General features: G+C 39.3%; 1 protein-coding gene and 1 long non-coding RNA gene across 4 annotated transcripts; one reads left to right on the plus strand and one right to left on the minus strand.

The window, feature by feature from the left end:
* Window positions 1–51: 51 nt before the first annotated feature.
* Window positions 52–15,971, minus strand: LOC117304085. 2 transcript variants are annotated; one of them, XM_033788586.1, is made up of 5 exons: window positions 15,527–15,971; window positions 6,032–6,201; window positions 3,693–3,800; window positions 3,385–3,474; window positions 52–2,904 (listed from the first exon to the last, which is right to left on the minus strand). In XM_033788586.1, the coding sequence occupies exons 1-5, from the start codon at window positions 15,622–15,624 to the stop codon at window positions 2,324–2,326; spliced, it is 1,047 nt and encodes a 348-aa protein (XP_033644477.1). In that variant the 5' UTR covers window positions 15,625–15,971; the 3' UTR covers window positions 52–2,323. The 2 variants fall into 2 exon arrangements, with proteins under 2 accessions (XP_033644477.1, XP_033644485.1); XM_033788594.1 differs by lacking the exons at window positions 6,032–6,201; window positions 15,527–15,971 and adding an exon at window positions 4,415–4,635 and having other exon boundaries at window positions 53–2,904.
* LOC117304100 lies at window positions 9,703–13,995 on the plus strand. Of its 2 annotated transcripts, none has more exons than XR_004520561.1 (4): window positions 9,703–9,918; window positions 11,071–11,141; window positions 12,172–12,296; window positions 12,632–13,995. It is a non-coding gene; the product is annotated as an uncharacterized LOC117304100 (long non-coding RNA). The 2 variants fall into 2 exon arrangements; XR_004520562.1 differs by having other exon boundaries at window positions 9,910–9,979.
* Window positions 15,972–19,154: the final 3,183 nt, after the last annotated feature.

The following is a 19,154-nucleotide window of genomic DNA, read 5'->3' on the forward strand; positions in this document are numbered from 1 at the left end:
TGTCCCCATAAAACAAAATGTTTTCTCCGGCCAAGTTTAATTAAAGAAAATGTGTTTCATAAATTATCACAAACTCTATTTTATTATATAATCTGCATTCATAAATTCTCACAAACCCTATTTTATGATAAAATTTCAAAAAATAATTTATTTATTTCCTTTCATTATTTACGCAGTAACAATCACAAATTTCCATTTTAAACACCATGTGATAGAACCTGCGATAAGTATCTTTTTAAAAGACGTAATTAATTCAGGTTAGTGTAAATTATTGCATGTTTAAATGAAGTAAAAAAATATGTTGAATTAACTTGATTAAATTGGTTAAATAAAGTAATACATGTATAAACAACCTGTTGTTAGTTTGAAAATGCAGTCTGTACGACAGTTCCAGCTGTAGTTAAAACTTGTTATGGTGGGAAAGATTGGACATTTCTTAGTCAAGAGTCTGGAACAGATTTGACGAGGATACGGATTTATGCAACAACCAAAAATGTTTGGGCACGCTACTTCGCAATACACTACAATTCAATTCAGTCATGTTGATAACTCTTACTTTCACCTTTAATTTGAAGAGAAAACCAACTGTATTTGACATTGTATTAAGCATCACTTTAAAATATGATGAGTGTATTCTTAGCACATCTGGGTCAAAATGGAACCAGATTCAGGTCCAGGGGGCCTGGAAGGGCTTGGAACAAATTATAAAGCACTGGCCTGGGGAAACACATCTAAATGAAATAAGGACAAAATTGAACTTTAATTCTGTGTATAAGTTGGAGTCATTTTCACTAAATGACAAATATTCCAAGTCATATTGACCCAGAAAGTGGTCAGACTCCATGGAATTGGATCCTGATCAGTTCTCATCCGGATGTTTCTAGAGTACAGTATTGCAACTCTAAAGGCCCACCAGAATTGGATACTTCCTTCAAACAAAAAATAATCAATTAACTTTTTATATTGGTTTACTTGCCCATTTCCATATGTGTCTTTGCAAATTAATTTGTTTCTACTGATCTGTTTCCTATAATTTCCATGCGATACTTCTAATTCAAAAAACTAAAACAGCAATGAATGTAGTGTTCTAATCAGGAGTTGAATACATTGGCTTCGTAGTGCTAGTTCCATTTGAGAAACAGAGTATAGCCCGACTTACCCGGCTATCTGAATTCATTTGGTTATAATAACTGGAAGAACACTATTGGACTAGCACCATGGTGAATCAAACATTGAAAGTGTTTTCCTTGATGATGCATGAGAGACATCTTACATTTCCGCCCTATTTTCCCATGCCTAAGTGTCTAGGAGTAAAATATCATCGCAGAATATTCTTAAATAAATCTGTACTCATAATGGGTTGATATATTGTGAGCAAACAAAGCAATAAAATGCTGAATATAATTGCCTAATTAGGCAATATGGCAATCGAATGGTTACACATTGGTGTATCAATACAAAAATACATTCATTTGATTTGCTGACACTTAGATTATCATTAAACCATGGATGTATTAAACTTCGATGGATACAGCTGGGTAAAAAAAATATCCTTACCATTTAGGGTGAATGCAAGGCAGCTAAACTTTTACTATAAATATTACATTATAATAGTAATCGGGAAAAAAAGAAACTTTAAAGGCCTCAAAATACCTGTGCAGGAAGCTTGAAGCAATCTTTACAGTTTAAGATGTAAGAGGAAAACTTCAACTAGGGAAAACCATGAGTCAATAGGAGCTCAAAACACCCCCAACCAAATGCAACGCACAATCCAAAGTTGGGTTTGAACCAGAGTCTACAGAGATGTGAAATGCAATGCACAATCCAAAGTTGGATTTGAACCAGAGTCTACAGAGATGTGAAATGCAATGCACACTCCAAAGTTGGGTTTGAACCAGAGTCTACAGAGATGTGAAATGCAATGCACAATCCAAAGTTGGGTTTGAACCAGAGTCTACAGAGATGTGAAATGCAATGCACAATCAAAAGTTGGATTTGAACCAGAGTCTACAGAGATGTGAAATGCAATGCATGGAAATTAGTCTTGGTCAGCATGTGAAGCACTATATTTACAACTGCAATTATGTTGTTTGGTTGTGTATTAAGCACAGAAATTACAGGGGCATGGTATACAAAACAGGTGTTTTATGCTGCATAACTATTAGAAAGATGCATGGTGTACACCACAGGTGTGTTTACTTTAACCTGGATCATCTTCGTTGCGTTGATAGTAGTGCTCTTGATATTTATAGCAGACTGATTTACTGTGGCAGCATCTGTTGCACTCACATTGACATCTTGAATGGAGAGACGGTTTGTTTCATCATTCATCAATGTCTTCTGTCCCATCATCATTAATTGTATCATTCCCTTCTTCTTTTTCATCCATCTCTTCCCCCTCAATGCCAGAGATCTGGCTAAGCTGTGAAGGTGCAACCTCTTGTTTGTTTATTAATGACGGGGCGTCAGACGTTATGTTTGGCTGTGATGAATCAGTGGATATGTTTGGCTGTGATGGATCGGTGGATACGAGAAAGGATGAATGTGATGCAGACTCTAACAACATCGTCTCATCAATAGTGTCAGCATCTTGGATAACCTCACTTCCTTGTTGGGACGAGGAGCTTCCGTCTTCCACATGAACCCCATCACCAAGATCCATCAGATGTTTATGTATGAACTTAAGATCATCATAGTGTGGAGGAGGTATGAGGGTGTCTTCACCCTGTAATGTCCAGTCGGTGTTCTCATCTAATCCAGAGATGGTGATTGGATTGGAGTATACAGCTTGGTCATAGCAAGGTGGATCATCGTGTAAAGGGATGCCATCAGCTAAGTCCCGCAATCCAGCTTGGTTTTCAACTTGAAGCTGCCGTAGTCGACGTCTTGCCTTAGTCTTTCTCACTGTTTGGTTAATAAAAAAGAGCAGAAAATCATGGCTTTATTTTGCTAATTATTTTTGCAAAATCATCCATAAAGTGATCAATACTTCTGTGTTCTGAACTATGAGCTAATTCATGAATTCTTTTTAATATCCAAATAATTTTAAATCATTTTGACCATTTGAATGAAGCAAAATGACATATTTTACTTTATCCCACAAAATGGGAGCACTTTATTAAATCAAAGCACACAATAGGGCAGGGCTACACACTTGTGGATGAAACTGAATCCTTTTCTCCAAAACCAAAAATGTACTATTTCAATATAAAAACATGTCACAATTTTTTGCTGTTGTTGATACACATTACAATTTGATCCTGTGCCTAATTATTCCTTGGGCTTTAATGTTAAAAATCATATTCATATCGAGATGTTAAGGCTTAAGGGACAAGGTCCATTTTGGAGAAAAATATTCTACCAGTTATAACAATGATAACTTACAATTACTACAGCCATAGCAGCATACAATAGTCCAAGTAATCAGAGGAAGTATACCAATAAGCAAAAGAACAACCACATTTGTAGGCCCACCTGTAAACAAGCACAATCAAGCATGAGTTCAAAACACAAAATAATTAAGCTTTACTTTATTGTAGCCGCATTGTAGCCGTACTTTGATTGGAGCCTTTAATTCCTTGCACATGGGTAACCAGGATTGTGTAGTTCAGCAGCTGAGACAGGTGCTTTAAAAAAAAAACTCTATGCCTATAACCTGCATTTTACCATGAAGCAGACCATGCTACACTTACTTGAATTTGAACATGTACTTCCAGAAAAGCCTGACTGACACACACACTTGTCCAAGACACACTTGCCGTCATTCAAACATGGAAAAAGGGTCTCGTTCTTGCATGAATCTGAATTAGAAAAATCACAGAAAAGAACCATCATTTACAAACCATTATGTTGGACAACAATATTTGATCTTAAGGTTCACTGGGTCCTACAACCATGGTCGGATCCATTGTGTCCAATAAACTAGGTCCAGTACAGTGTCCTTAAAAACATTGTTTGACATATGTGTTTGAAGTCATGTTTTCGTACCCAGTATAAACTGTATGCTCCCTTCCATGTCTGACATTAAACATATTTAAGTTACTCAAAAGGTAAACCATAGGATAATGCCAAACCTGACACACAAAAATATGTTTAAACATAGAGCAACTTGTTGTCTAGCTTCCTGATGATAAAAACATTAAACCTACTAACCAAAGAAGGTGTGTTTTTTCACAGTTGATTGGATGAAAAAGTAGAATTATCACTGATTGAAAAATATTAATTAAATCAAATACTATATTTAAGTTGTAAAGAATAACTAAGCTTTGAGATTCAGTAACAAGCATGGCACAATCCTTCGTTGATGGTGCACCTGTTTTGTCACAACTTAAGAACCGTCCAAACTATAGTTTGGGTACATGAGTCATATTTCCTCATTAACAAAAGGCAGTTTATGTTACCAAAATAATTTTACCTGCAACAGATGAATGGGTGAACATGAGCAACAGGACGATATGACAGTTCAGTATGTCTGTACACGATCCCATGATTGTATTTGAGTCACAGTTTGAAATTTGAAAAGAAGTGTACACCATAAACAGCTATCCCAAACCACGCAATACTTCCTCTATTGACTTGTTTACTACCTTACTTGTGTCTACATAAAAAACCATCCTACTTGCACAGACCCTGCACAGAAGCATGTAAAGCTTATGAGGTTAGACCATGGAGGTAGCTGTCTATGTGTTAGGATGGCATTATTAACAAAAGGCCCAACAGTGACAAAGCTTTTTTTGTATCGTGGTCCAGTGCACAACAATACAAACACACTTTTGTTAGTCCTTGTTTGGAGAAAGTTCTGAAGTGAACCCCTGAAAGTTTATAAAGCCTCCACGGCTAACCCAAGATTAATTTGTAAAATTAACCCAAACAATTTCCTGAAAGTATATTTAAAGTTATAATTATATACACATTTAACATCTATTATATTTAACATCTATTATATACACATTGTTTGATTAAGTTGATTATTTCTTTTGGTTTATTCAGTAGGCCCACAGTGGCAGGAATAGTTTCCTTACTGATCCGTCTATAATTCGCTGGCTTTTAGATACATATCATAAATTATCCCCGATCCACTTACACCCATATGGAAGCTGTCTGCATCCCCATGGTGTGCATGAATAAAGCAAATGGTACAGGAATACTGTCATGTCACTGATCTGCAATGGCCATACACTGTGCACACAGCAATGGGTACAGAAATATTGTCATACCACTGGTCCATCAAGGCCATACACTGTGCACAAAGCAATGAGTACAGGAATACTGTCATGTCACTGATCTGCAATGGCCATACACTGTGCACACAGCATTGTGTAAAGGAATATTGTCGTTACATAGGTCCACAAGGCCGTACACTGTGCACAAAGCAATGGGGTACAAGAACATTGACGTATCAAGGGTCCATCAAGGCCAGTACACTGTGCACAAAGCAATGGGATACAAGAACATTGACGTATCAAGGGTCCATCAAGGCCAGTACACTGTGCACAAAGCAATGGGATACAAGAACATTGACGTATCAAGGGTCCATCAAGGCCAGTACACTGTGCACAAAGCAATGGGGTACAAGAACATTGACGTATCAAGGGTCCATCAAGGCCAGTACACTATGCACAAAGCAATGGGGTACAAGAACATTGACGTATCAAGGGTCCATCAAGGCCAGTACACTATGCACAAAGCAATACTGCAAATCCCAGGGTCCATAGCACAAAACTAAATGATCCATCTTCTCATATACTGTGTACAAGCAATGTGTAAAAGGAATATTATTGACATCTCAGGTCCACCAAGGCCTGTTCCCTGTGCCCAAAGCAATGGGTACACACACTTAGGTGGGCGTTCCAGAATGGGAGACTTTCTGGGACGATAGAGGGCAGCAGACTTACCGGGTAAATCCATTGTTCTCAGAATTATGCGCATGTTCAGAACTACGTAAACAATGGAAATTTACCCGGTATGTCTGCTGCCGCCTAGCGTTGGAAAGTCTCCTATTGTGTAATATATGAAGCCAAAAAATACGTACCCAAAACCAACCAATATCTACACAGCTCCTCATTCCACCATCCACGCTTCAAGTCTGCCGTCCATGCTTCAAGTCTGCCGCCCACAACACAATGGTCCAACAACTGTGACCACCAACTGTGACCAAGACAGCTTGAAGCAGAAACCTCACCACTCAAGACATCGCTACAACTGAACAGATACAATCAAATACAAGACATTCAACTTCAGCCAGCCCAACACCATTTCATACATCAATGTTTTTTATTTAACTCAACAAAAAGGCAATACAAGCATTATGAATACAAATTGAGTGTCTTGGATAAGTTGTGTAGTAAAAAGGAAACTTCAGTTATTGATGGCCGAGTCGGAATAAAACCATTCTGTGAAAGGGGTGTTACAAGGCACTGCGGCAGTGCGTGCAAGCTGTCCGTTTGCAATACTCGCCGTTCACGCATAATAGTTTTGGTTGTGTAGTACAAAGGAAACTGCAGTTATTGGTGGCTAACAGTCGTAAAACTTTCATCTATCAACGTCCATTTAAAAAAATTTATAGCGTTAAAGAGGCCCAAAACATGAGGCTTCTGTATGTAAGAGTGTTAACTTTCATATCCGTAATTTATGGCATATTCGCAGGTTTCTAACTCAGTCGTCATGCCATCATGCTGTCAGATCTTTGGTTCTTTCTCGCATTGACTACGCCAACACACTATTGTACGGTGTCAGAGAAGTAGATCTCAAGCATCTACAGTGCCTTCAAAACAAAACTGCTCGTCTTGTGTTTGCCTGTGGCAGAGAACAACATTCCTCTGACCTGCTGAGATCTCTTCACTGGCTGCCAGTATGAGAAAGAATCAAATACAAAATCCTCCTGTATGTTTACAAATGTCTTCATGGTCAAGCACCAAAATACCTCACAGAAAACTTCATCCTCTACAATGCTGGTCATTCAGAAGACCGTAGAAGGCTCCGCTCTGCTTCTGACGTCACACGCTTGGTTGTTCCTCGCTCCTATAAAAAGGCTGGAGACAATCTATTTTTCAATGCAGCTCCTAAGCTTTGGAACCAACTGCCTTGTGACTAGTGCTGGGCGAATAGTGAAATTTTGATATTCGGATACCGCTGGCCAACTATCCGAAATTAAACAGATATTCGAATAGTTTTTTCCGCCGTTAGAAGGCGTTATTTAAAAAAAAAATAATTGTTTTTGCCGCTAGAGGGCGCTGTTCGTTTGTGAATGAGATCTTATGGGCGGATTGATATTAGTTTTAGACAGTGTCACTCGGTTCATTCATAAAAATAACCGGATTTAATTTAAATATGGCGATTTGCTTTTTCTTTTGATCGTGATTGACTATACGTGAAGGAAAACTTTCGTAATCTTTGAACAAATTACGTCAGAAATGTCATTGTTTTAACTCTTCACGGAGGTGAGCATAGTTAAATACTTAATTTATGCTGTTTTATGCTGTCTTAATAAAAGTTTCATAAGGAATCAGACAAAACATTCCTATCAGTTGTCGCCCGACGTCCGCGGATATTCGGATATTAAAAGAATATCCGGTTACTTGGTTGTAATTACAGAACTATCCGGTTTGAAAATAGGCATTCGCGGTTACGGATAGGAAAACCTATTCGCCATTAACCGGATATTCGAATAATTCGCCCAGGCCTACTTGTGACGTCAGAGAAGCAGAGTCTACTTCGATCTTCAAGCGGTCTCTCAAAACTTTTGTGTTTCCCTACTGAGAGCCTCTTGTAATTTTCTTTTGTTTTGTTTTCTACTTATGTTATTTTGTTTTTCTTGTGAGGCGCTGTGTTAATTGTAGAGCGCCATAGAAATGTTAATTATTATTATAAGGATCACGGGGAGCCTTATAGTTTCTAAAAGTAGGCCCTGTACTCCTATTTTCGAAATGTTGTCATTATCGCTAGCCTAGCCTAGAATAGTCATGATAGTACCTTAGTTAGTACTACTAGTGTATTGTACTATGTAGTACTACATGCGTAGTAAGTTGTAGTGCGACCGATAATCACTGAACAAGAAAGATATGACAAAAGTGACAAGAAGGAGTACAGCGCCCAAGTTCTACCTCCATAGTTCTACCTCCATGTATGGTCCAATACAAAACCAAGACTTTCCCCACACACTCAATGCATTCATAATGCTTGTAAAATTGTATTGCCTTTTTTGTAAAGTTAAATTAAAAACTTTTACTTTACTAAAACTAATGCAGTCAGTGCCAGTGAATGGACATTAATTGGTAATTACTTCAATAACTTATAGTTATGTTACTCAAAATAATAATTAGCACAAATAAAACCTTACCTTGCTTGGTATTAAATATGCCAATACAATCAATATTGGGAGAGGCTGTTGTATAAAACATTGTGAGAAACAGCTCCCTCGCCCCTCTGATATGAAGTGACGTAGATAGAAGAAGTAATTTTCCCCAATTTTGATATAGACTATTTACATAGAGACCTCAGAATTAGATTTTGAGGTTTTGAAATCAAGCATATGCACTCACACAACTTCAAAGTTTGTGTGACAATGGACGGTGTTTTTTTCTTTCCATCGTTATCATATTCATACTTACTTCGGATAACTTTCCGTATGGCGCCACCACTTATTCACACATTTTTTACAAAAAGGGATATCTCATTGAGGTAAATTAGATACTATATTATTTCATGTCGAATGAAAAAGTGGTGGCGCCATACGGAAACTTTTCCCTTACTTCCTCCATGCTTCGACCATCCATCATGTCACACTCACAGCCCCACTTGTGTGGCCAAGGATAGCTAAGGATTCAGCTATCCTTGGCCACACAAGTGGGGCTAATCATGTCCATACTTCATGAACTTCATGAACTTCATGTGCTAGCTTCGAAGTTCGACGACCAATTATTTTAGATTTTGTTGAGCTGTAAAAAGTGTTAATCATATTCATAATATTAATAATGGCTCCGCTTTTTTTAACATCGGTCTCGTCACTGTCACACAGTGATACTGTGTAATGGCGACAGTGACGAGACCGATGTTAAAATAAAAGCGGAGTATATTAACAGCTCAACAAGGTGGGCTACGACCAATTGAGCTCAAATGTTCACTAGTTTACTTACATACGGTTGTTTTTCTGTTTTTCTGTCAGCTAACTTTCACCGTTATGACAGCGTGCAGATTGTGTTCCGGCCATAGTTAGCCGGCCCAACTATTTGGGTAGTAAAGTTGTCACGATCCGATCACCGCGTCGTTAGTCTTGATTGAAGACCTTCTTGTGTAGGTTGTCAAAATTGTACTCACAAGAGAGCGCTGTCCCTCCTCCACACGTACGATCCGAGCGAGCGGTTTGAGGATAACAGCGCCCTCTTGTGTAAAAACGATGATAATTAACATGAGAAAGGTCTACCACCAAGACGAGAAGGCGCCGGGATCCCAGCTATAGTTGGGCCACCCAACTGTAAATACTCAAGTTCATGTGACAAGTCAGGTGACCGAACATGTCAATATCAATAGAGGGCGATATTCATGTTAACAGCGAGGACGGAGCCTGAACCCGAATCCAAAGCCGAAGCCGTGGTTTCGAAAAGGGCCAGGGGTATCAGAAACGCCCTTTATTGGTGGAGTAATTGCAACGGTCTGTGTTGTTACAAACTCAACAAACGTCTTGCATCAAGACTAACGTACATCAGTCAAACGCCCATCAAACTGCAGTTTCGATTAGCTAGTCTTTTTTCTCCGCGCTGCTTGATGTTGCTGATGCACTTCCGTGGGGGCGCTATGATGAGCCAAGAATCAACTATAAACATCATGCAGACGATGTTTTTGGGGGAAAATGTTTCAATGAATTACACCAAAACGAGCGGGCACATTTTCGAGGTAATGTGCTCTCCCCAAAGCGCTACGGTAAGTGAAACACATTGGGAAAAATATCGACTTGAAGTTGAACAGGCAGTGGACAATATTGGTAATTACTCATAAAACCTTTCTTGCCTTGGTAATTTATTCAAACAAAATGTATTAATATTACTTGTTGTAATAGTAAGAAAAGGCTCCCATGGCTCCTCTGATTCTGAAGTAGGCCCTTATGTAATTTTCGAGAAAGAAGTAATTTTCATTTTTCAACGATTTTGATTTCGAGATTTCAGATTTAGAATTTGAAGTCTCAAAATCAAGCATCCGAAAGCACACAACTCCGTCGTGTGACAAGCGTGTTTGTTATTGTTATTTCATTTATTATCTCGCAACTTCGACAACCAACCAATGACTCAATGAGCTCAAATTTTCCCAGGTTTGTTATTTTATTATTATGCTTAATGAGATACATCAAGTGAGAAGACTGGTCTTTGACAATTACCAAAGTGTCTAGTGTCTTTAAAAACGTGTTTTTCTATTCAAAAAGTGATTTTACCTCCTCCCGGCCTGCTGCTGGACATGCTGGAGAAAGACAGCAGTAGTTTTGTAAGCACTAAGAATAACTAATGTAAGGGGGGGTGACTTTGGTAGGTTAGGGGTGACTTTGTAAAATAATGCAAGGGCTGGGGGTGACTTTGTAAGGGTGCGACCAGTCAGGGGGTGACTTTGTAAGGGATGACTTTGTAAGGGTGTGTGTGTAAGTCACCCCAAGTCACCCCTACTAAAGGGGGGGGGGCGGGGACTCCATATATAAGGGGATGGTGTTGTCAGGGTACGACTTTGTAAGGGGTTTTGTAAGTGGATGACTTTGTAAGTGGATGACTTTGTAAGGGGATGACTTTGTAAGGGGATGACTTTGTAAGGGGATGACTTTGTAAGGGGGATGACTTTGTAAGGTGTTGACTTTGTAAGGTGTTGACTTTGTAAGGGGGTAAATTTGTAATTTGTAAGGGGGCATTTCACAATTCTATAGCCTCACGCCACATGTGGTCGAATGCTAGCCGGACCAAGTTGTTGGGCCTAGGATGATCGAGGGCGGTCTCTTGGTCGCTAAGCTTTCCCCTGGACACGCTAAAAAAAACTTGAATATTTAAAACTTGTATGAGTTTAATGAAGTAATGAGTTCCTTATTTCTCCTGACAGCATCCCAGAGAGAGAGAGGAACATTGGAACATATGGAAGAATGAAGCCTGCCCAAGCTACATCAGAGAACAGTAAGATCCAGAATCATGTCAAGAAAATTCCAGACTTCAATGTGATTATATAATAGATGTTAAATTTGCATCGATACATAGAATATTAATTTTGTTTTTTACCCATACACCGATGTGTGTTAGCACTGTATACTCGGTACTTTCCCGAGTCCTGTGAAAAAATTTCACAGGCATGTTACTCGGGTGGGATTCGAACCTACGACCCTTGCAATTCTAGAGCAGTGTCTTACCAACTGGGATTTACTGCCAAAACATAGGATTAGAACTGCCTCTAGCTACCGGGCAACCTCAGTAGTCTAGATATTTTTCACAGGACTCGGGGAAAGTACCGAGTATACAGTGCTAACACACATCAGTGTATGGGTAAAAAAAAATAAAAAAATAATAATGTGATTATACCTGGACAAATCTTCTTTTTTAATGGAAATAGATTAAGCTGTTGCAAACTGCTTACCAAGTCAAATTACCCCACCAAAAAGCCAATTTTAAATCTTACACTCTTCAAATTTGCTCAAATATATGAGGTGATAAGGTAAGATAAGATAAGATAAGAGCTTTATTATCCTACACTGGGCTAGATGGGTTACCGGGCTAGATGGGTCAACACCCAAACAGTACCCTATTCAGCACCCCGCAACGCAAACCTCAAACACCTTGAATCAAATACCTTTGGTTTTACCAGTCGCACTGCAAAACCCAGTACAAAAGCTTAACCGCCCAAAATGACATTCCAGCTGTAGTGATTCAAACATCAAACAATTATTGCCCCTCCCATGTTATGTCTATAGCAATGCACATTACCTTTTAGCCATTTAGAGGAGTATTTTACCCACATATTGTTACACTTGCCTTACCCTCTTAGCTCCTAATTTATACACCTGGGTGAAGAGAAACAATTATCGGAAGTGCCTTGTACCAGGACACAAGTGTCATGACCAAAAAACCAAACCCACACTACACTGGTTCAACCATCATGACTTCAGTCCGATACCTGAACAAAACTTGACATTAATTATTATTGTCATTGCAGTTACTACATTTCCCATCAGCGGTTTGAGTGCACCTCCTACTGTATATAGAATGATGATTCAACAGGATCTTAACAAGTATAACCTCAAGTCAGTTCGTCATACAGTCACTGCAGGGGAACCTCTGGTAAGAATCTTGATTCTTCCTAACTCAAAAACAAGTTTAATGGCCCAACGTTTCCAGTCCACCCTATACGAGTCTTTCTAGAACACTTTAGTTACCTGTTCAGGTTTGTTGTGTTGTCATTTAGGCTTGGAGAAAGACTCTGGTAGGTTGGAAATGTCAGGCCATGTAACTATTTCTTTGCATTTACACCACACATATAGGTCCTTGGTTGGTAAGCAGTTTGCACCATACACCACACATATAGGTCCTTGGTTGGTAAGCAGTTTGCACCATACACCACACATATAGGTCCTTGGTTGGTAAGCAGTTTGCACCAGTTTATTCTTTTTTCTCAGGCAGGGGGAAATTATTCATTGTTTTGGCTAGTTCCACAAGTTTCTTAACACTACTCTTCCAAATGAGGGAACATCGTGCTACTTGTATGCAGTTGGAGCCTGCGTGATGCAGACGTGATTATATGCGTTTTCTGAGTGCACATCTCTTTGGTACTAGGCCTGGGTGACTAATGAAATTGACTACTCGACTAGTCGCACCTCAACTTGCAACTACGACACAAGTAGTGACTAATTTTTAATTTTCAAGATGCAGTGTGCCAATGTGTACCAATAGGCAAAGTAAAATTTAAGTTTTGGTTGGGGAGGAGTCGAGTGTTACTTTAGTTTTGAAAACTGTATTCGGTGGTACTACATCCTTCCTATCTAGAACTACTTGCTGTTTTTCTTCTTTATTCGGCAAGGAAGAGGCATAACACAAAGCTAATGCATCCTTGTTTTCCCCCCCCCGTTTTTAATAAAAAAAAAAAAAAACGTTTTTATCAAAGTACATAGATCCCCTCAGCACCACAAAGTCCTATACTGCTAGAAGTGCAACCCGAAACAATTGAAAAGGGAAAGACTAAGCTCAAGTTCCCTTGTGAATACATGCAATTTGTAATAAAATGTTAATTCAAGTAAATAAAATACTTGGTAAAGTTTTAATCATTTTGGGCTTGAACAAAGCAAAAATGACTGGAGTGGGATGTGAACCCTCGTACCGGTACTCTACCAAGTGAGCTATCCAGTCATATTATGTTGGTGGTCCCCCTATTAGTAGTTATCTTTATTTGGGTGTCAGTCAGAATTTTTGCCTAACAATATTTTAATTTATGTGCATGGTGTTTCCTTATTCTCTAAATTTTGAACTTTAAATTTAAAGTTTAATTGACTCAGAATTTACACAATTAAAATTCTCACAATTAAATGAAAAAATGTTGTAATTGCCTGTTAATACTTTAAATAAAGATTTAAACAGAAAATGCTGTTTATACAGGAATTATGAATAATAAAAAAAAATGATGGTAACCTTTAATCTTGCCTGATATAAGCAATTGTTTTGGGGTTCTTTTTTTCTTGGGGGCGTGATCTGATAACAACATTTGTACAGCCAATTTATAGTGCATCGATCAGAAGCTTTAATTGCCTATTTGTCTGAACTTACAGTGATAAAAAACATAAACAGTTTTTGAAAATTGAACAAGAATAATGTTTGAACCAAAAATCATAACCCTGCATCAATTATTTCATGACAAATCACGGCCGCAATGTAGACGTTGTTGACTGTGTTTGCCTATTACTGCTGTCTAAATCAAAGATTATAGAGCGCCGCAAGGCGCAATATGCGGAACTGAAGCTTTATCTATTGTTGGAACGTGAAATACGCATGGGCGCTATTCAGCAAGTGAATGTTTTGTTTCCCATTGATAGGAATGGTCATGTTTTGTTTCCCATTGATAAGAATGGTCATTGTCTGCACTGATCTACTGTTGTATGAAAAGAGTTACTTGCCGAAATGGCGTCAAGTGGGATTTCACATTTCAGCCCGAGTTCGACGCTCTATAATCTTTGGTCTAAATCGCCGTTGAAACTTTTGATCGCAACTCATGAAGGGGCATGTTCGCGCGTGCGCATTTCTCGAACTATAAACCCGTGTCCGGTTAACCGGTTGTTGACTGGCAGTTGTACTGTTGCCATTGTCAGTGGTAGCTATTGGTACAGGCTTTGCTTTGGTCTTGGAATTCGCTTTTGTTGCGGGATTCAATAGATGCCCCGGGAGGGTGGGGCTTTTTGGCATCGCCTGTTTGCTCAATTGTAACTAGACTGGGCACCTCTCTTCTTGAGGATAAAGACAGGTCCCTGCCGCTAGATCCAGTGATTCCATTGGATACAATGATACTTGATAAGCGTGCACCCATTATGCCCACAGTACACTGGTCTCAAGTCCGCAATAGAATTTGACTGCGTATCTCTATGTGAAATTAATGAGGTCAAAGGTTAAAACACATGCCATTTTTTTTATGCCGGTCTCTGGCGTTATTCACGAGCCTCGAAGTGTGACGTCAGATGTTCAGGCTAAATTGTAACGGACTGGGGAGTAGGAATTTGGCTTGGTGGCTTGCTAAGTTGGGTTTTTGTATCTAGCTGTGCAGCGGGAATTTTAATTTGCGCGGTCGCACCATGAGGCATTGTGTCGCCCTTTATTAGATTTTCCAAATGAATTTCGCACTGCTGAGCTGAGACTGAATGTTCAGGTCATTAATGGCTCCCGTTATTGCTAGAGTGTTTTCTTGCATGATTTTTCCCAATTCATCAATTTTTTTAATCAGAAGATACATAGGGTCCATTGTTTCCGGGTTTTTTTTTTTTTTTTTTTGGGGGGGGGCTCAGTATTAACGGAACCGTTACTTAGGAGATCTGATAGGCGGTGTATTCTATTAAACACAAACCTTTTTCATTTAAATCATTCAGTTATTTTAAAGTGCAGGAAATTCATGAAAGTAGTCATTTATTTCTTAGATCTTATCGAAACAATAATTTTGGCAAACTAAAAATGGGATATCTCATTGAGGTAAATTAGATACTATATTATTTCATATCGAATGAAAAAGTGGTGGCGCCATACGGAAACTTTTCCGCTAAAATAAGTGAAAATTGCCGAAAGTGAACATTAAATGTATACACAATTTTGCTACAAAAGGCGGGAAGCTCACACGTTGAAATTTTCACCGTGTGGTATGCAACGCCCTTCTAAAAGCAAACAATAATTTGTCCTCGTCAAATTTGGACAAGGAGTATTAATTTTAGCAAATTTCTGGAAGATTTTCTTTCTAATTGCACGCAACAATATATTTTCGTCGCCAATGTTGTGATTGGCGCTATATGGTTATCCTATAGCAACATTCGGGGAATATTTACCGAATAGGTGAGTCGCACCGCTGAAGCCTGGGGGTTGAGAGGAGCACACAAGCACACTGTGGTTTCATGAATAGGACTGGCGTGGCCAGGGCTTGCATGGTGCTTGGTGCACGCCCCGGTCACGCCTGACTGGTTTATTGCTTAACTTCATCACGTGGTGCAATCGCTCATTACAGCACTGGTAAATATAAACCGTTTTCTACCATGAAGCCTGTAAAGAGATATTTCTGCTTACAGAATGTTCCTTTATGTTGTACAATGTTCTGGTGGCCGAGTCATCAGGGTGTGGGTTTGACTCCTCGTCATGACACCGTGTCCTTTAGCGAGACACTTATCTATAGTTACATCTCTTCATTGATCAAAGAGATGGTTCTTACTGCTTATTTATTTTTTGAAGTATTGTGTACCTAATCATACCTCATACTATTGCTTGTTTTAATTTTGACACAAACTTTATGCTATTGTATTATTGTTTAGTATGACAGCATTGAAATAAATGTACTGAATATATATATATCTTGTGATTGGTTTAGTTCGGTGCGTTTCTTATTCAATTGATAGTGACTCTGAAAATTGAAGGCAATAAAAACTTACGTGGTAAGAAGTACAACAGCTTTTGAAGTGTAATGCTCACTTTGGCCATCTGTTTTTTGTCTATATAGGATGATCTAAACATTGCTAACCTTCACTTGATTGATTATTTTTTAACATGTCACTTTTCTCCCCTAATGGCATGTCATAGCCTAGAGATTAAGAACATAGGATTCAAACTCAAGAATTGGGTTTCGAAACCAAAGCTTGCTTAGCAAAACACAGGTAATTTGTCTCTCAACCGAAGCCTGCTTACCAGTTGAGTTAACCTGTCCCCAAACCCAAGCTTGCTCAACAGGAGTTTAATACCTGTCCCCCTCTACCCAAGATTGCTTAGCAGATGAGTTCATCTGTCTCTTTCAATCAAAGCTTGCTGAGCAGATGCTTTTTCATTTCTTCAAACTGAAACTTGCTTGTCGGATGAGATTACCTGTCCCCTATACCCAAACTTGCTTAGCAGATGAGTTCATCTGTCTCGCATCCAAAGCTTGCTTAGCAGATGCGTTTATCTGTCGTACAACAACTGAAGCTTGCTAGATGAGTTTATATATGGCTATGCTACTTTTAAGTCAATAATCTTGCTTTTTTAAAATGTCATGTGCAATGGAATTCTGTTGTGGCCAAGCGGACAAGGTAGAGCACCGACCTATTTGGCTTTGGTGTTGCTAATTAACAGAGTGTGGGTTCAAGTCCCGGTCGTGAAACTTGTGTCCATGAGCAAGCAACTTAACTATGGGTGCGTTCGTTTCGCTTCCCTGTGTCTGCTGCCCCCGGTGCGTCGAATAGCTTTGACGTCATTCGGGGGGGGGGGGGGGGGCTCACCCGGGTCAGCCCCCAATGCCCTGCTTGTGGAGTGGGTCACTTGGGGGCAGGCCCCAGGTGCCATGACGTCTTTACGAGAACGGTGGATGGTCGTTTGTTTAGTCCGGGGCTCTCACCCGAGTGAGCATCGCGGGGTAGACACAGGGAAGCTAGTCGAACGTACTCTGTCCTTGCTTATCTCTGCCCAGGGGTTAATGGTTACATGAGGGGGCAGGCAGACATTGCAATTTTTTGAATACCAAACAAAAAAGAAAAAAAGAAGTGTGTTTCTTTCTGAAGACTTCGGTATCGAATATTATTCCCTCTTGAAAAGTACCTGCACAGGTTTTTACCCGCACAGTTCTTAATGGAGGGTATTAAACACACTAAATCCCATTTGCAATTTTGTGACAAAATGAGGATCCAAGCTCAAGAGCGGTTAACCAATCAGACCTTGGTATCTTTACCTGCACAGTTCTTATGTAGGGTATTTAACACACGAAATCCCATTGGCAATTTTGTGACAAAATGAGGATCCAAGCTCAAGAGCGGTTGACCAATCAGATCTTGGTATTTTTACCTGCACAGTTCTTATGTAGGGTATTTAACACACTAAATCCCATTTGCAATTTTGTGACAAAATGAGGATCCAAGCTCAAGAGCGGTTAACCAATCAGACCTTGGTATCTTTACCTGCACAGTTCTTATGTAGGGTATTTAACACACGAAATCCCATTGGCAATTTTGTGACAAAATGAGGATCCAAGCTCAAGAGGGGTTGACCAATCAGATCTTGGTATTTTTACCCGCACAGTTCTTAATGGAGGGCATTTAACACACGAAATCCCATGTGCAATTTTGTGACAAAATGAGGATCCAAGCTCAAGAGCGGTTGACCAATCAGATCTTGGTATTTTTACCTGCACAGTTCTTATGTAGGGTATTTAACACACGAAATCCCATTGGCAATTTTGTGACAAAATGAGGATCCAAGCTCAAGAGCGGTTGACCAATCAGACCTTGGTATCTTTACCTGCACAGTTCTTATGGAGGGCATTTAACACACGAACTCCCATTGGCAATTTTGTGACAAAATGAGGATCCAAGCTCAAGAGCGGTTAACCAATCAGACCTTGGAATCTTTACCTGCACAGTTCTTATGGAGGGCATTTAACACACGAAATCCCATTGAGAATTTTGTGACAAAGCAAGGATCCATGGCCATCCAATCATATCCTGCGCTTAAATTCTGGCGCCACACTCAATTTTGGGTAAGCAGACAAACCTGCTGAGCAGTGGAATTTGCCCCTGGATGTGTAGGTGACAATACGTCACAGAGCTGACCAATCAGAACACGGAGAGTAAAAGCCCAATGCAAGCTATTATCCATCTATTGAACTCATTCATAAATACAGTGCCTTTCTTCGGGCCCAGCCTTTGTTTTTTGTTATCATGTGGAGTTTTCTACCCCTCGACTGTTTTAAATAGAGCTTTGTCTGGGTGATTTACCCAGTTGTAAAAGTATTACGTAAGTTCTTTTTATTTTCTGTTCGCACGTGATTCAGTGGAAATTTCCGTTCAGATTTCTTTCACTTTTGTTAAAACTCTGGCAGCGTGGTTGGCCAGTTGACTCAACGCTAAGATACGGTAAGGGTGGTTGTGGTAGGATGCGGCCGGTAACGTTTTACAGTAAGATGACTGAAGTTAGTTAGATATTATTTTATATTTATGGGAGTACTTTGCCTTGTTTTCCTGTGCACCATGTGCTATGCTGTGCTACGTTACTAAATGCTGTGTTCGCCGTCTACATGTAAATGCTTCTTCTCGTATCGTAGGACGTCCTGTTTTCAAGGTGTCCCTATAAATCTGTTGCCTCTCGTGCTTGATGTAAAAACAGTCTCTAAATAAAATGTTTGTGGTTTGACTATGGTTTGACTTGCCAAGCAAAGAGTCTCCTATCCCTTGACCAAAACTTAGAACTATGTAAGGCTCCACTGGTTAGTTGCACTTGCAAATGCAAGAAGTTTTAGTAATTTAGGCGTTTCTACAACTTTTTACAAGGTACAAAAATTGGTCACAACGTTGGACCATGTACCAAAAAATTGCCCTCCGGAAAAGTTTTCTCAAACACTTTTTAACTTACATTTCACGATGATCAGATCTTGTGACTGAATATTCTGCTGAGCATTCTGTGAAATAAGTACAGAGACTTAAATAAGCCATGTGCCTATATTAT

Source organism: Asterias rubens, chromosome 2, assembly GCF_902459465.1.
Source record: "Asterias rubens chromosome 2, eAstRub1.3, whole genome shotgun sequence".
Taxonomy (NCBI): Eukaryota; Metazoa; Echinodermata; class Asteroidea; order Forcipulatida; family Asteriidae; genus Asterias; species Asterias rubens.

Excerpts from the sequence above, each read along its gene's own strand:
- LOC117304085 (XM_033788586.1), bottom strand. The coding sequence starts at position 15,624 with ATGCAAGCCCTGGCCACGCCAGTCCTATTCATGAAACCACAGTGTGCT. Across the intron at positions 3,801-6,031 it reads TAGATATTGGTTGGTTTTGG|ATTCATGCAAGAACGAGACC; the intron begins GTACGTATTTTT and ends TTTCTAATTCAG. Across the intron at positions 3,475-3,692 it reads AAGTACATGTTCAAATTCAA|GTGGGCCTACAAATGTGGTT; the intron begins GTAAGTGTAGCA and ends GCTTGTTTACAG.